This window comes from Rattus norvegicus, chromosome 3 (genome assembly GCF_021556685.1).
Source record: "Rattus norvegicus strain SHRSP/BbbUtx chromosome 3, alternate assembly SHRSP_T2T, whole genome shotgun sequence".
NCBI lineage: Eukaryota > Metazoa > Chordata > Mammalia > Rodentia > Muridae > Rattus > Rattus norvegicus.
In genome coordinates this window covers 8,690,843-8,703,140 of record NC_141536.1, presented here as the reverse complement: position 1 = coordinate 8,703,140, position 12,298 = coordinate 8,690,843, and the positions used below count along the sequence as shown (strand labels likewise).

At 42.1% G+C, this 12,298-nt stretch overlaps 1 protein-coding gene across 2 annotated transcripts; it reads right to left on the bottom strand.

The window, feature by feature from the left end:
- Positions 1-4,943: 4,943 nt before the first annotated feature.
- Positions 4,944-8,470, bottom strand: Lcn4 (lipocalin 4). Of its 2 annotated transcripts, none has more exon segments than NM_001431731.1 (7): positions 4,944-5,167; positions 5,585-5,611; positions 5,815-5,916; positions 6,565-6,675; positions 7,474-7,544; positions 7,774-7,904; positions 8,323-8,470. In NM_001431731.1, coding segments are annotated over 7 exon segments (579 nt in total). In that variant the 5' UTR covers positions 8,437-8,470; the 3' UTR covers positions 4,944-5,144.
- Positions 8,471-12,298: the final 3,828 nt, after the last annotated feature.

Below are 12,298 nucleotides of genomic sequence, written 5' to 3'. Positions count from 1 at the left end.
TAGGTCTGCCTTTATATGTTACTTGACCTTTTTCCCTTACTGCTTTTAATATTCTTTCTTTATTTTGTGCATTTGGTGGTTTGACTATTATGTGACGGGAGGTGTTTCTTTTCTGGTCCAATCTATTTGGAGTTCTGTAGGCTTCTTGTATGCCTATGGGTATCTCTTTTTTTAGGTTAGGGAAGTTTTCTTCTATGATTTTGTTGAAGATATTTACTGGTCCTTTGAGCTGGGAGTCTTCACTCTCTTCTATACCTATTATCCTTAGGTTTGATCTTCTCGTTGAGTCCTGGATTTCCTGTATGTTTTGGACCAGTAGCTTTTTCCGCTTTACATTATCTTTGACAGTTGAGTCAATGATTTCTAGGGAATCTTCTGCTCCCGAAATTCTCTCTTCCATCTCTTGTATTCTGTTGGTGAGGCTTCTATCTACAGCTCCTTGTCTCTTCTTTTGGTTTTCTATATCCAGGGTTGTTTCCATGTGTTCTTTCTTGATTGCTTCTATTTCCATTTTTAATTCCTTCAACTGTTTGATTGTGTTTTCCTGGAATTCTTTCAGGCATTTTTGCGATTCCTCTCTGTAGGCTTCTACTTGTTCTCTAAGGGAGTTCTTCACGTCTTTCTTGAAGTCCTCCAGCATCATGATCAAATATGATTTTGAAACTAGGTCTTGCTTTTCTGGTGTGTTTGGATATTCCATGTATATTTTGGTGGGAGAATTGGGCTCTGATGATGCTATGTAGTCTTGGTTTCTGTTGCTTGGGTTCCTGCGCTTGCCTCCCGCCATCAGATTATCTGTAGTGTTACTTTGTTCTGCTATTTCTGACAGTGGCTAGACTGTCCTATAAGCCTGTGTGTCAGGAGTGCTGTAGACCTGTTTTCCTGTTTTCTTTCAGCCAGTTATGGGGACAGAGTGTTCTGCTTTCGGGCGTGTAGTTTTTCCTCTCTACAGGTCTTCAGCTGTTCCTGTGGGCCTGTGTCTTGAGTTCACCAGGCAGGTCACTTGCAGGGGAAAAGTTGGTCCTACCTGAGGTTCCGAGGCTCAAGTGTGCTCGTGGGGTACTGCCTAAGTCCTCTCCACGGCTACAGCAACCGAGGAGATCTGTGCCGCTCTTTCCGGGAGCCTCGTGCACCAGGGTTCCAGATGGCGTTTGGTGTTTTCCTCTGGAGTCTGGATGTGTGCAGAGTGCAGTCTCTTCTGGCTTCCCAGGCGTGTCTGCGTCTCTGTAGGTTTAGCTCTCCCTCCCACGGGATTTGGGTGCAGAGAACTGTTTATCGGGTCTGTTTCCTTCAGGTTCCGGCGGTGTCTCAGGCGCAGGGGTCCTGCCGCTCCTGGGCCCTCCCCTACGGGAACCCAGAGGCCTTATACAGTTTCCTCTTGGGCCAGGGATGTGGGCAGGGGTGGGCAGTGTTGGTGGTCTCCTCTGCTCTGCAGCCTCAGGAGTGCCCACCTGACCAGGCGGTGAGGTCTCTCTCCCACGAGGTTTGGGAGCAGAGAGCTGCTGCGGGCCGGAATCCGCAGGTGTGGGACTTCGAGAACTTCATAGTTATATCCTCCATGTAGCAGAAGTTAACATGTGTGTGGTGAGGGTGAGGAAACCATGCATCCAAAAGCCAAGCAGACAGAGTGAGGGAAGATACCTACAAGATGAGCAAGTAGCCAATTCTGGTCTTGGCCAAGGTCAAGAGCAGAAGTGTGCTTCTCAGATTTGCTTCCAAAAGTGGAATGTTTCCTGTATAACAAATTATGTATCAGTTTCCTAAAAGCTACATTGGGTAAACCACTGCTGATGAAGGCATAAGGGAAAGGGAGTCATGCAAAGGGGTTTCAGGCTGTAGCCAAAGTTGTAACAGAGGAAGGAAATGTTTGGGATGCATCTCAGAAGATCACTAGTGGCCTTTGTCATGGCCAGACCCTCTGAATCATTGGAATGCTGTCTTCGGCAAGTTAAGGCAAGAAACTCCTGGGATACTCTGTACCTAGGAGTGAACAAGGCCATGACCCTGCACAATCACTCAAAAGGAATAGAAAAAAGTCACCTGCAGTTTAAGGCTGGGTGCAAAAGGGGCGGAAGTCAGGAGTGACTGGTCATGCATGACCAATATCACCACATCCCCTGATTATGGGTCACTGATGACCATATTTACCCTACCTGGGTGTGTCTTAATTCTGGTGTCCAGATCCTGCTTCTTTATACTTCAGGGACTACATACTAAGGATTGGAGTCATCAATGTTCTCCAAAAAATTAACTCTAATAGTGCAATCCCTGAGCCACAGAAATCATGAATTATAATTTCTGTAAGGTTAAAAGGAGGTCCTTGGGAAGCCATAGCTAACAGAGTGAGGCAATGTATGTCTGTGTGGCAGAATGGACAGACATGTGTCTCCATAATATATCTTTCTGTGTTTGGGTAACATCAACCTAGCAAAGAACAAGAAATTCCATGTTGGAGGGCAGACACTAGGGCATTAAAGGTAGCCCAGCAAAGTTCATCAACAAACTCAGTCTCTCACCCCATCCTGAAAATCTAGTTCCCACTTTCAGTCCTCCAGGGATCTCACCTTGTGTGTTATGGCATACTCAACAAAATTAATGTAGCCTGCCTGCACCAGAATGATTGATGTCAATCTTATAGTCAGGAACAGCAGCATGATCACCATAGTTCCTTTGTGTAACTAGCCTCTGAAAAGTACATTTATCCTATACTGGCTGCCATACCCTCCCATCTCACCTGCACGAACCCTCTATCCACACTGGGCTGATTGCACTGTTTTCTTTGGACCTGTTGTATGGCATAAATATGAGGATAAATTAAAGATCCAGACTGCTGGGAATTTCAGTCAATACCCTGACTCATAACTTCTTTTAGAGTCAGGGAGAGGAAGGTAGTAATTCTGACATAAGGTAATAATTTCTGTAGGAGAGAACTGAATGTGCATTCACTCATTCTGAGATAACCCATTATGAGGACAAAGTTATCAGAGTCAGAAGTTTGGCCTGAGAATAGATGACCAAATTATTTAGAACATGTAACTGTTACTATATACAAAAGAGAATGTGTCTTCTATTCTACCTCCTACCAAGGCTTAGTGAATTTCAGAGAAGATAGCAGAAAGAATGTAACCGCTATAGGATTTGGTTGAGTGATATGTATCTATTTCATTTGGATTTAAATATTCCATTGTGGAGAGAATTACAGGAGGTTCTCAACATGCATAAATTTATATGATTCATAACCTTTCCCTATCACCAAGATGATATGAACAGTTAACAATGCAAGGAAACAGCAGAGTCTTTGGTAGAGCTGCATAGAATTATTGGAGGGAGACCAAAGTACTCAGCTTGAATGAGGTATCACCAATGTCCAAGGTGCTTTTGATAATACAGCCTCCTGAATCATGCAAACTCTCAAACTATCTTCTCACACTATCCTAGTAAATTCTATGAACAAGCTGGCTAGACATGGGTGAAACAGATTATTTGTTTATTGTTTTTACACAGTCTAGAATGAATAGATACCAACATTATCTCCAAGAAAGTCATACAACATAGCACAGGATCCAGGGGATAATCAGAGGCACCTTTGTAGGTCAAATTAAGAAGATGATATGCTTGTGAATCAGAGACAGATCTGGGTGACAAAACTATGCATGTAAACAGACTAAAATGCAAAATACATGGAATGGAAACATGCAATGAAATTCATCAAAATAAATTTTGAATTTTAAAAAACCTATATTGGACAAACTTTGTATTTTCGGTTGTTTGTTTTGAGATACAGTCTCCCTAGATTGTTCTGACTGTCCTGAAACTCCCCCACAGACCAGACTAGTCTCAAACTAACAGAGATCTTCCTGACTCTTTTCCCAAGTGCTTAGATTAAATGTGTACATTACTCTATCTGGCACAAATACTAACTTTAAAAGATTGATATCTACTGAAGTTTAGTCTTATCTATTTTGCATGTGAACATTTTCATCCTGTGCTTTGATACTACGAAACTCACTTTTTATCCCAAATTCAGTAAAATACTTTCATTTCTTTCTTATACTCTTACATGGAGGTCTTGATCATTCTGTAACACAATTGGATCTTTTGTACTAGAGACCCACACAGTGTCCGTCAATTTTATAATTTTCTGGCTATCATTTCTCTTTTACTTGCTCCTGCTGTATCAGGCTCTAGCAGATACCCGAGGAGTTGATTACATTTCTAGGTGACCAACCAGTTCCAGTGGTGAGAGGCAAGGAAAGGGCAAAAGGTAAGGGTGGGAGTTGGACTGCAGGGGAATTGCTAATGGTTCCATGAGAGCCTTTGTAGCTTCTCAGGAAAAAATAATGTTGTACACTTATCCTCCAGGAATCCATTTTCCACTGAGATAGGCACTTTCTGGGTCTATCTTAATCATTCAAAGTACTGACACAGCCCTCTATCACTATGCTCCCAGCATATGCCTGGGGCAGTTTCAACACAGACCTCAGATACTGAGCAATTACAGAAAAGCCAATGTGAGTAAAATTACCCTGGGTTCTGCACGTATGCCTGCCTTTCTGGAGCATGATGAGGAAGATCTGGCAATCTTCCCTACTCTGTGCCTGTCACTGCTCCTAGGTGATTCAAAGATAGGTCACTTCCAGGTGACCTTCCTGAATTTCCTGAATGCAATAATATCTTTGTTGAGTCCTGAGTATATTTGCAACCCTGATGCCATCTTCCAGTCTTACTCAACTGAGTGGCTACACAAATTCTCCTCATCCAGTATCAGACATTTTCTGGAGCTATTTGATATTGGCTGAACATCACTTCAACTTCCAAAATATTACATAGCTCTAGAGGACTATTGGACGACAAGCTACTGGGTGTCTCATATCTGCTAATTCCAATATCTCCTTAGTCTTTTGAACTAAGAAGGACTGACACATACAAGCTGAACCCAGAAAAACTGCTAAAATTTTTATTGGATTCAGATGGGTTTTAAAGCAAGGATTAAAAGATAAATCAGAAGGTTATGAAGTCGAGCGGGTCACACAATTTAAGAAAGGAGTGGGACTCAGGTTAGGAAAATGCAGCTCAGTGAAGTGTTGTCCAGGAAGAAGAGTAGTCTACTGAGGTCATGGCCGTGTCCTACTGGCAAATCTGTCTCAGCAGTTGTGGTCCTGGAGTGCTGTGACAGAGTGAAGCACACAATTGAGAGATCCCTCCCCGTTTCATGGCAGAGAGTAGCTACTTAGGAGATACATGCCTATTAAAGATCTTCCTTCAATTGAATCTTTGGGAATTCCATCCTGAGAATACACGGGCCACAGAAGTATCCTAACTTCCTTGACCTTTTATATCCCTAATCAGTTGTGTAGGTACCTAAGGCATGAAATTAGACCACTCTATAGAAAGAACTCAATGAAAATGAATGACAGAATTCCAGGCAATTATGTTTGAGGACACCTCCTAGATTGGTAACTGCTTCCTGGCTAAGTACATTCCCTCTTAAGTGTGATGTTGGGAGATGGGTTAAAAACAGAAACATTCACCATGGAACAGAGAAATGTGAGTTCTCTCAGTGTATCTTCAGAGGGTTACTTACCACTGTCATGTATGGGAATACACCGTTCTGTAAAAGCAAGAAAAAATATCAAAAATAAGGAAGTGTCTAGGTTGAAGGCTCAGATTACACCTGAACTTTGGATGGCCCAATGATTAAGATCACAAAAAGTGCCCTGCTTGTACAGGAAGACACGTGGTTATACAACAATCCCTGTATCATGAGAAAAATAAGGAGGGCATGAGAATAAGCCAAACAGAGCATCCTCTTACCCCTCTGCTCAGGCACAATGATGTTTTCTTGGAGAAATCCTTTGTGCTGTATGAATTCCTTAAATACTTCCAAGGCCTCCAGTTTTTCTTCTGGATACTTTCCTGTGAGCAAAGGCCAGATAATCAAAAAGAGAATAACTACACATCCCTATTAGAATCCACTGACAGAAAGACAAGAAGACTGCACAGAACAAGAGTATTCAATCTGAAGCATAAGGGAACAAGAGAGGAGACTTTAGAATCAATGTGGAAGTGCAAAATGGATGGTGGTAGGGAAGCTTGTCAACTGGACGTGTATATAGCTAACATATAAGGACACACAGTATGACAAAACCTATAGGTGATATCTTAAGCACCCAAGAAATGTCACAGTCATGGAAACTAATAATTCTGTCTCCTGCTCCTGGAAGGAGGGTGTCATTGCCTATAGAGTTTTTTATTTAGGACATAGCCATTATTGAGAACTTCCTGCCATGAAAGCTGAGGCCTCCAAGACATGGTATGTACTAAGTCAATAAATTTCTGTCCTATTGTTCAGTGCTCAAGGCCACATTCGATCATGTCACTGGAAATTCTGCACAGACTACGGCTTACCATTTTAAAGCATTTATACTGACCACATGGTGCCTTATGCACAACTGCTAAAGGACATGGCTGTGGCTTTAGACTTCCCAGTGCCTATATATAGTTGCTGGGCATTCAAATAGCTAATGGTCATAAGCAGGAGGTTGGATCTCTGATATTTCTCACCTATGAGGTGTCCTGTTTGGGATATTTTCCGAAATGGATGGCTTTCGGTGTATATGATGTAGTGGTCCTTCACTGGAACTTCATAGATGTAGAAGAGATTATGGCCCAAAACTGCAGATTAAAGAGAAATTTTCTGAGAACATTCACCCCACACTAAGTAACAGTCTACAAGGTTTCAACAACAATCCATGAGCAACCATATAGCTAACTCAAAGACTTCCCATGACATCATTACAAGATATAGGTTCCTCATGGAAAGCTGTTATCCCCAGCTATATAGACATGACCATAGGTGTCAGGGAAGATGAAGGTTGTGGCTGACTAGCCTCCTAGCAGCTACCCTGGTCTGTTTCCTAAAACCTAAGCTTCAGAATCCCTATTGGACAGTGGACAGTAATATCTAGAGGGAAGCATGGTCTCTTCTGTGAACTTGACTGTGATTTCTGAAAACACCTGGGAATTAACTGATAGACCTTCATGAAAAATAAGCAGACCAGGAGCACTCCAACCAATAGTCTTGCTTTGCTTCACATGCATTCAGGGGGTACTATGTTGGCTAAGAAGTCCACATAATCTAAAATCACATTAGAAATATTCAGTTGACTATAACAATGGGTATGATATTAATTATGTTAGTTTATTGTGGAAGATTCATCTTAATTGTGGGCAGGAACATTGTTTGGGCAGCAGATCCTGGACTTTGTAAAGTTGTGAAAACTATCTGAGCAGTAACTTGAATGTTCACTTATTCCTATGAGTAGATGCTTCCTTCTCCAGCTGCCTGGAATGCCTAACCATTATGGACTGTGCCTTGATGTGAGACCTAAATAAAACCTATTTTCTCTTAAGCAGTGTTGATTAGAGAAGGTTATGACAGCAAAAGGAGGAGAAAATGAGACACAGACTCACAGGAACTGTATTGACCAGGCTCCTCTGTTCTCTGCATACGAACTCCTAGCTTAATGCATTCTCCCTCAGATCTGGAAAACAGGAAACCGACCAGCAGTTTCTTTCTCAACAAATCTGTACTTCACTCTGGTGACTTGGTTCCTCAGACTTAGCACAATGACCTCTGAAATCCCATATTAACTACTCCTAAATTTCAGCATGCTAAGACTATGGTCCCTCAAGGAATGACTTGTTCTGTCATCAATAACCAAAACATAGAGGAGAGGAACAAAGATGAAAAGATGCATGGGGGATACTCACATAAGAGTGTGCCTGAGCTCCAAGGTTCCTTCTTCTGGGCATGTCAACCTGATAGGGAATACAACCAGAGTTTTCTCCTCCTCCTTTCTCCTTTGATTCACTGTGGCCTTTATGAACCAGACACCTGAAAGCTGGAGCAGACAGACTTCTGAGCCCATACTTCAGCCCCAAGTCTTACTTAGTTTGCCTACAAGTGTACAGCCTATACACATATCACTTGGCATAGGATGCTCCCCTGAGTGTCCACTGTCCCAGACCATGCCCTTTACAATTAGGCTAGAATTACATATGGTAGTCCATTTTAATTTAATTTGACTGTCTCCAAAGGCTGAAAACAGGATTCCAGGAAAAACACATAGAGGTCCTGTCCAGGAACCATTCTCTGGTCCAAGTCTGTGGACCAGGAGGCTCTGTGTGCTGAAGAACAGCACTCTCTGCTCAGACTCAGAAGACTGAAAACTTCAGGAGTACTAGCTCTGGTACTCAGGCACTGTCCAACACTCAAACCTCCCACAAAAAAAAACTGTTCCCCACTCCTCCATGCCTCACTTTCTCTTCTTCTGAGAGGAAGGGAAGATCATCATGGCTTTGTAGAATCGCCACTAGACTGAAAAGTATGACAGTCAGGAGTAGGCTCTTCATGTTCAGACTGTGTGCTCTCATACAAAGCCAGCAACAAGCATGACACAATGGCACTGTGTTGGCTCCTCAGAGTATGCCCTTTATGGCCAAAATGACACTGGCCACACCCTTCTTGGCCATTTGTCATGGCCAAATCTACATTTGTCATAGGGGTGAATATTTTTGCATTTAGGACCTCTTTGTCTTTCACTACCACCTCGAGACAAAAGATCTACAATGGCATTGTACTACTCATGAAGGAGCCCAGAGAAACTGAATGACTCAGGTTTGAGATGGGAACACAGTTTGCATTCTGGGCCAGAAAAGGAGGGCTGCCTTTATCCACTTGCCATCATCAGCCTTTCTCTCATGCTTAACACAGTCATAGCTTCCTTAGATACCTTCTCTACCACTCAGGAAAGGACTTGGCTTCTCCACAATGCATAATCCTTCTGACTTCCAGAGCCCAGACTATGTTTTGGGATCCCAACTGACTGTTTCTCATGCTTAGAAGGCCAAAAATAGGCAAGTGTAGGGTCACAGCTTCAGGTCAACTGAAGAGGCTACAAGTCACACTCAAGGCCACAGTCACCTGAACTGCTGCACTATATGCACGCAGTGCTGCCAGTGCTCTAGTAGAATGCTTCTTACTCTCAGGCATCTCACTTCTTCAGCTCTGCCCAAATGTTTCTCCTCTGTTACACTCTAAGTTTTTGAGAAGAAGGGCCTTGATGCCCATGTATAAAGTTTTATCCTGATATTGGAAAAGCTCTAGCTACAACTCAGGGAATCAAGATTATGTATGTGTTCATTAAGAAATATGTAAGAGTGTTACATCTTTTGCTGTGTTGGGCATTTGGGGACCTCCTTTAGAAACTGGTAGAACCCCAGCATATCATGCATAATTGAGCCCTCTTCTATACTGTATGGCCTAAGTTTATTCTCATATATTTCTGAAAACTGATACCCCAACAAGGTCATCAAAAGTCTCAATCTTTTTGAATAAGAAGAAAAAGATGAACACAAAAAGACTAAGGCCCTCCTGCATGCAAACTTCATGAACAAGCTGAATTTCTACTGACTCAGGCCAGCTTCTTCCTCAATAGGAACTCTGTCTCTTTCTTCCTCAATCTCCATTTCTTTGCCTTCACTATCCTAATCTGAGAAAACTGGTCAAGGCTCTGGAGACAGGTCTTGGACCTACAATGGTGTCTTTGTGCCATTGTGAACCCAGAAGGAACAGTTCCACATATCTATAATCAAAATTAATGAGCACTCTCTGACAGGCTGTGGCTCTTGCTGATAAACTCTGATGACCTAGGTTTTGACACCAGCATGCAAGATGCTACTGAGCAGGAAGTTTGTCATCTCAAAAGGAGAAAAGGTGGAGCCTGTGCTCTTTAGAAGCAATGAATAATGACAAAGTGGAGTCTCCATGTCTGGAATGACAAGGATTTTTCTGTTTGTTGCTTTGTTGATTGAAATCATATAACATTTATGCCACTGTGTGGATCACTGATGAAAGCATTTATGGCAATGCTATATGTAATTCCATCTTAACCAAAAGCAAGCAAACAAAATTCAAAAAACAAAACAATAAAAATGAAGAGCCATAGGTTATTGACAAATCATGAATCTCATGTACAGTCTGATGAGAATCTTCTGTATTCCTATCACCCACTTGTCTTTCTCTATGTCCCAGTGAGCTCCTATCTGTCAACTATATTCAGAGATTGAAAAGGAAAAGTGATGAGATAATCCTTGGTAAGGAAGGGCTTGCCATCAGCCCCATGTGACTGAGGCAGGGCATGATGTAGAGACCTCAGATAATAGATGTTCTCAGGAGTAAAAAAGAAGAATACAAGTGGATGGGGTCAGCAGAGAGTAGATAACATGAAGAGATGGTAAGGTAGGAAAAAGGATGGCCTATCCACAGTGTTCTATAACCTAAGGCATTTCTCTGGGTGGATCCATTTCATTCTGGTGGTGGTTCTTACAAAGTCCTCCAACTCCTGCCTCGCCACTTCTGGAAACATCTTTCACTGCCCTTGAATATGAACCCCATCATGATGAACTTTTAGGTGCTTCAAAGTCCTAGGTTCCTTAGTGTAGGGAACATGTTATGTGGCATTTATATATAGGAAGGTCTTGATAGCTCAGCCAATAGCACCAGGCCAGAAAGGGTGTTGTCTTGGACTGAGGTGCATTGCAAATAAATGGGTAGCAGTTCTTAGATGAATAACAGTAATTATTGGAATATTGACTGCATTGTGGGGACCAGAGACTATTTCCCTGTACAATGCATTGTTTTTGAGGCAATACACAGACCACTCTGAGTGTTCAGTTCCAGAATAAAGTCAATTTGAAGAACAGTGGTGAGTAAAAGACGTGGAGGATCTTTGAAGATGCTGATGACCAACACTATTGATTCCTGGTGTTTGTTGAAGTCAGGGCCAGGCATACTGATTTTTTCCTGTTTCTAGTGATTCTTGCTTCTCACTGTTTCAATAGCACTTTGTGATCAGGCCCAGATGTGTCCTGTATTAGAACACTCAGTAAATAAAAGAAGTCACTAAGAGGATAAGAGGAACCTGGTATCTTGCTGTACTCACCCTTTAATCCCATCAGTTAGGAAAGAGAGGCAGGAGGACCAAGAGTTCAATGAGAACCTCAGATGTAAACTGACTTTTAGTCAACATTCATCTACATTAGATTCATTCATCAATATTTTTAACTAATAATGACAAAAAGATTTTTAAAAATTCTGTTTCTGAATTCCTTCCTTCCTTCTCTCTCTCTCTCTCTCTCTCTCTCTCTCTCTCTCTCTCTCTCTCTCTCTCTTTCTCTGTGCATGCATGCGTGCATGGGGAGGGGCTCGCATACACACATGCATGTATCTTTCAGGTTCTATCCTAGATTTCTCTAAGAGGTAAACTGAGTCAGTGTTGTCTGGATGGCATAGTTTTCATGATCTTTGCATCTTTGTCTATTTTCCTGGACTTTGTTTTTAATTTTATATGGAAGTTTGAGCAACAATGACTCTCATAGGCTCTAATAGTTCGGCACTTGGCCCCAAGGTTGTGGCTCTATTCATGTAAATGTTAAGGGGTATGGCCTTGCATATAGAAATGTGTCACACCAGGACAAGATTTGGATTATTTTCATTTTTTTATTAATCATTTTATTCATTTATATTTCAAATAATATCCACTTTCCCAGTTTCCCTCCACGGATCCCCCATTCCACCCTCCCTCTCACCCTTTCTTTTGCTTCTATGAGGGTGCTCCTCCACCTACTCCTACCTCACTGCTCTAACATCCCCCTATGCTGGGACATCAAGCCTCTACACAACCAATGGCCTTCCCTTCCATTAATGCCAGATAAGATATCTCCTGTCCCTTCCAATTTCAAAAGCCACAATGCATTTAAATTTTGTGAGCTATGCTTTTTGCCGTAGTTTGTGATATGAGGTCTAGGCCCTTCCTGTCACCACAGTAGACTGCTGTCAACCTTGCTGCTATGATGTTGAGAGCCCATCAGGACACATATCCCTCTGAGATATAAATCCCAATTATACCCTTCCTTTTCTAATTTGCCATGGTCTTTGTGTTTTATGAGAGAAACAGAAAATTAACCATGTTTATCATACTTTACTTGGTTCCGGGAGAAGGAATTGCTGTAACAGAGTTAACAATGTTTTTGGGAGCAGATTGTGGTGGCATTGGAACTTTGGTCTTGAAAAACCATTGGCTGATTGGGAATCAGTCACCAGTCCTCCATAAGAGTATCAAGGGTACTTAACCACTGAGCCATCTCTCCAGTTCCCAACATAATTCTGGTTTTGAAGGGATGGAGAAGTCTTGGAGAGAATCTGAGACTTGGAGTTATGTTGCAAGGCTGGAAT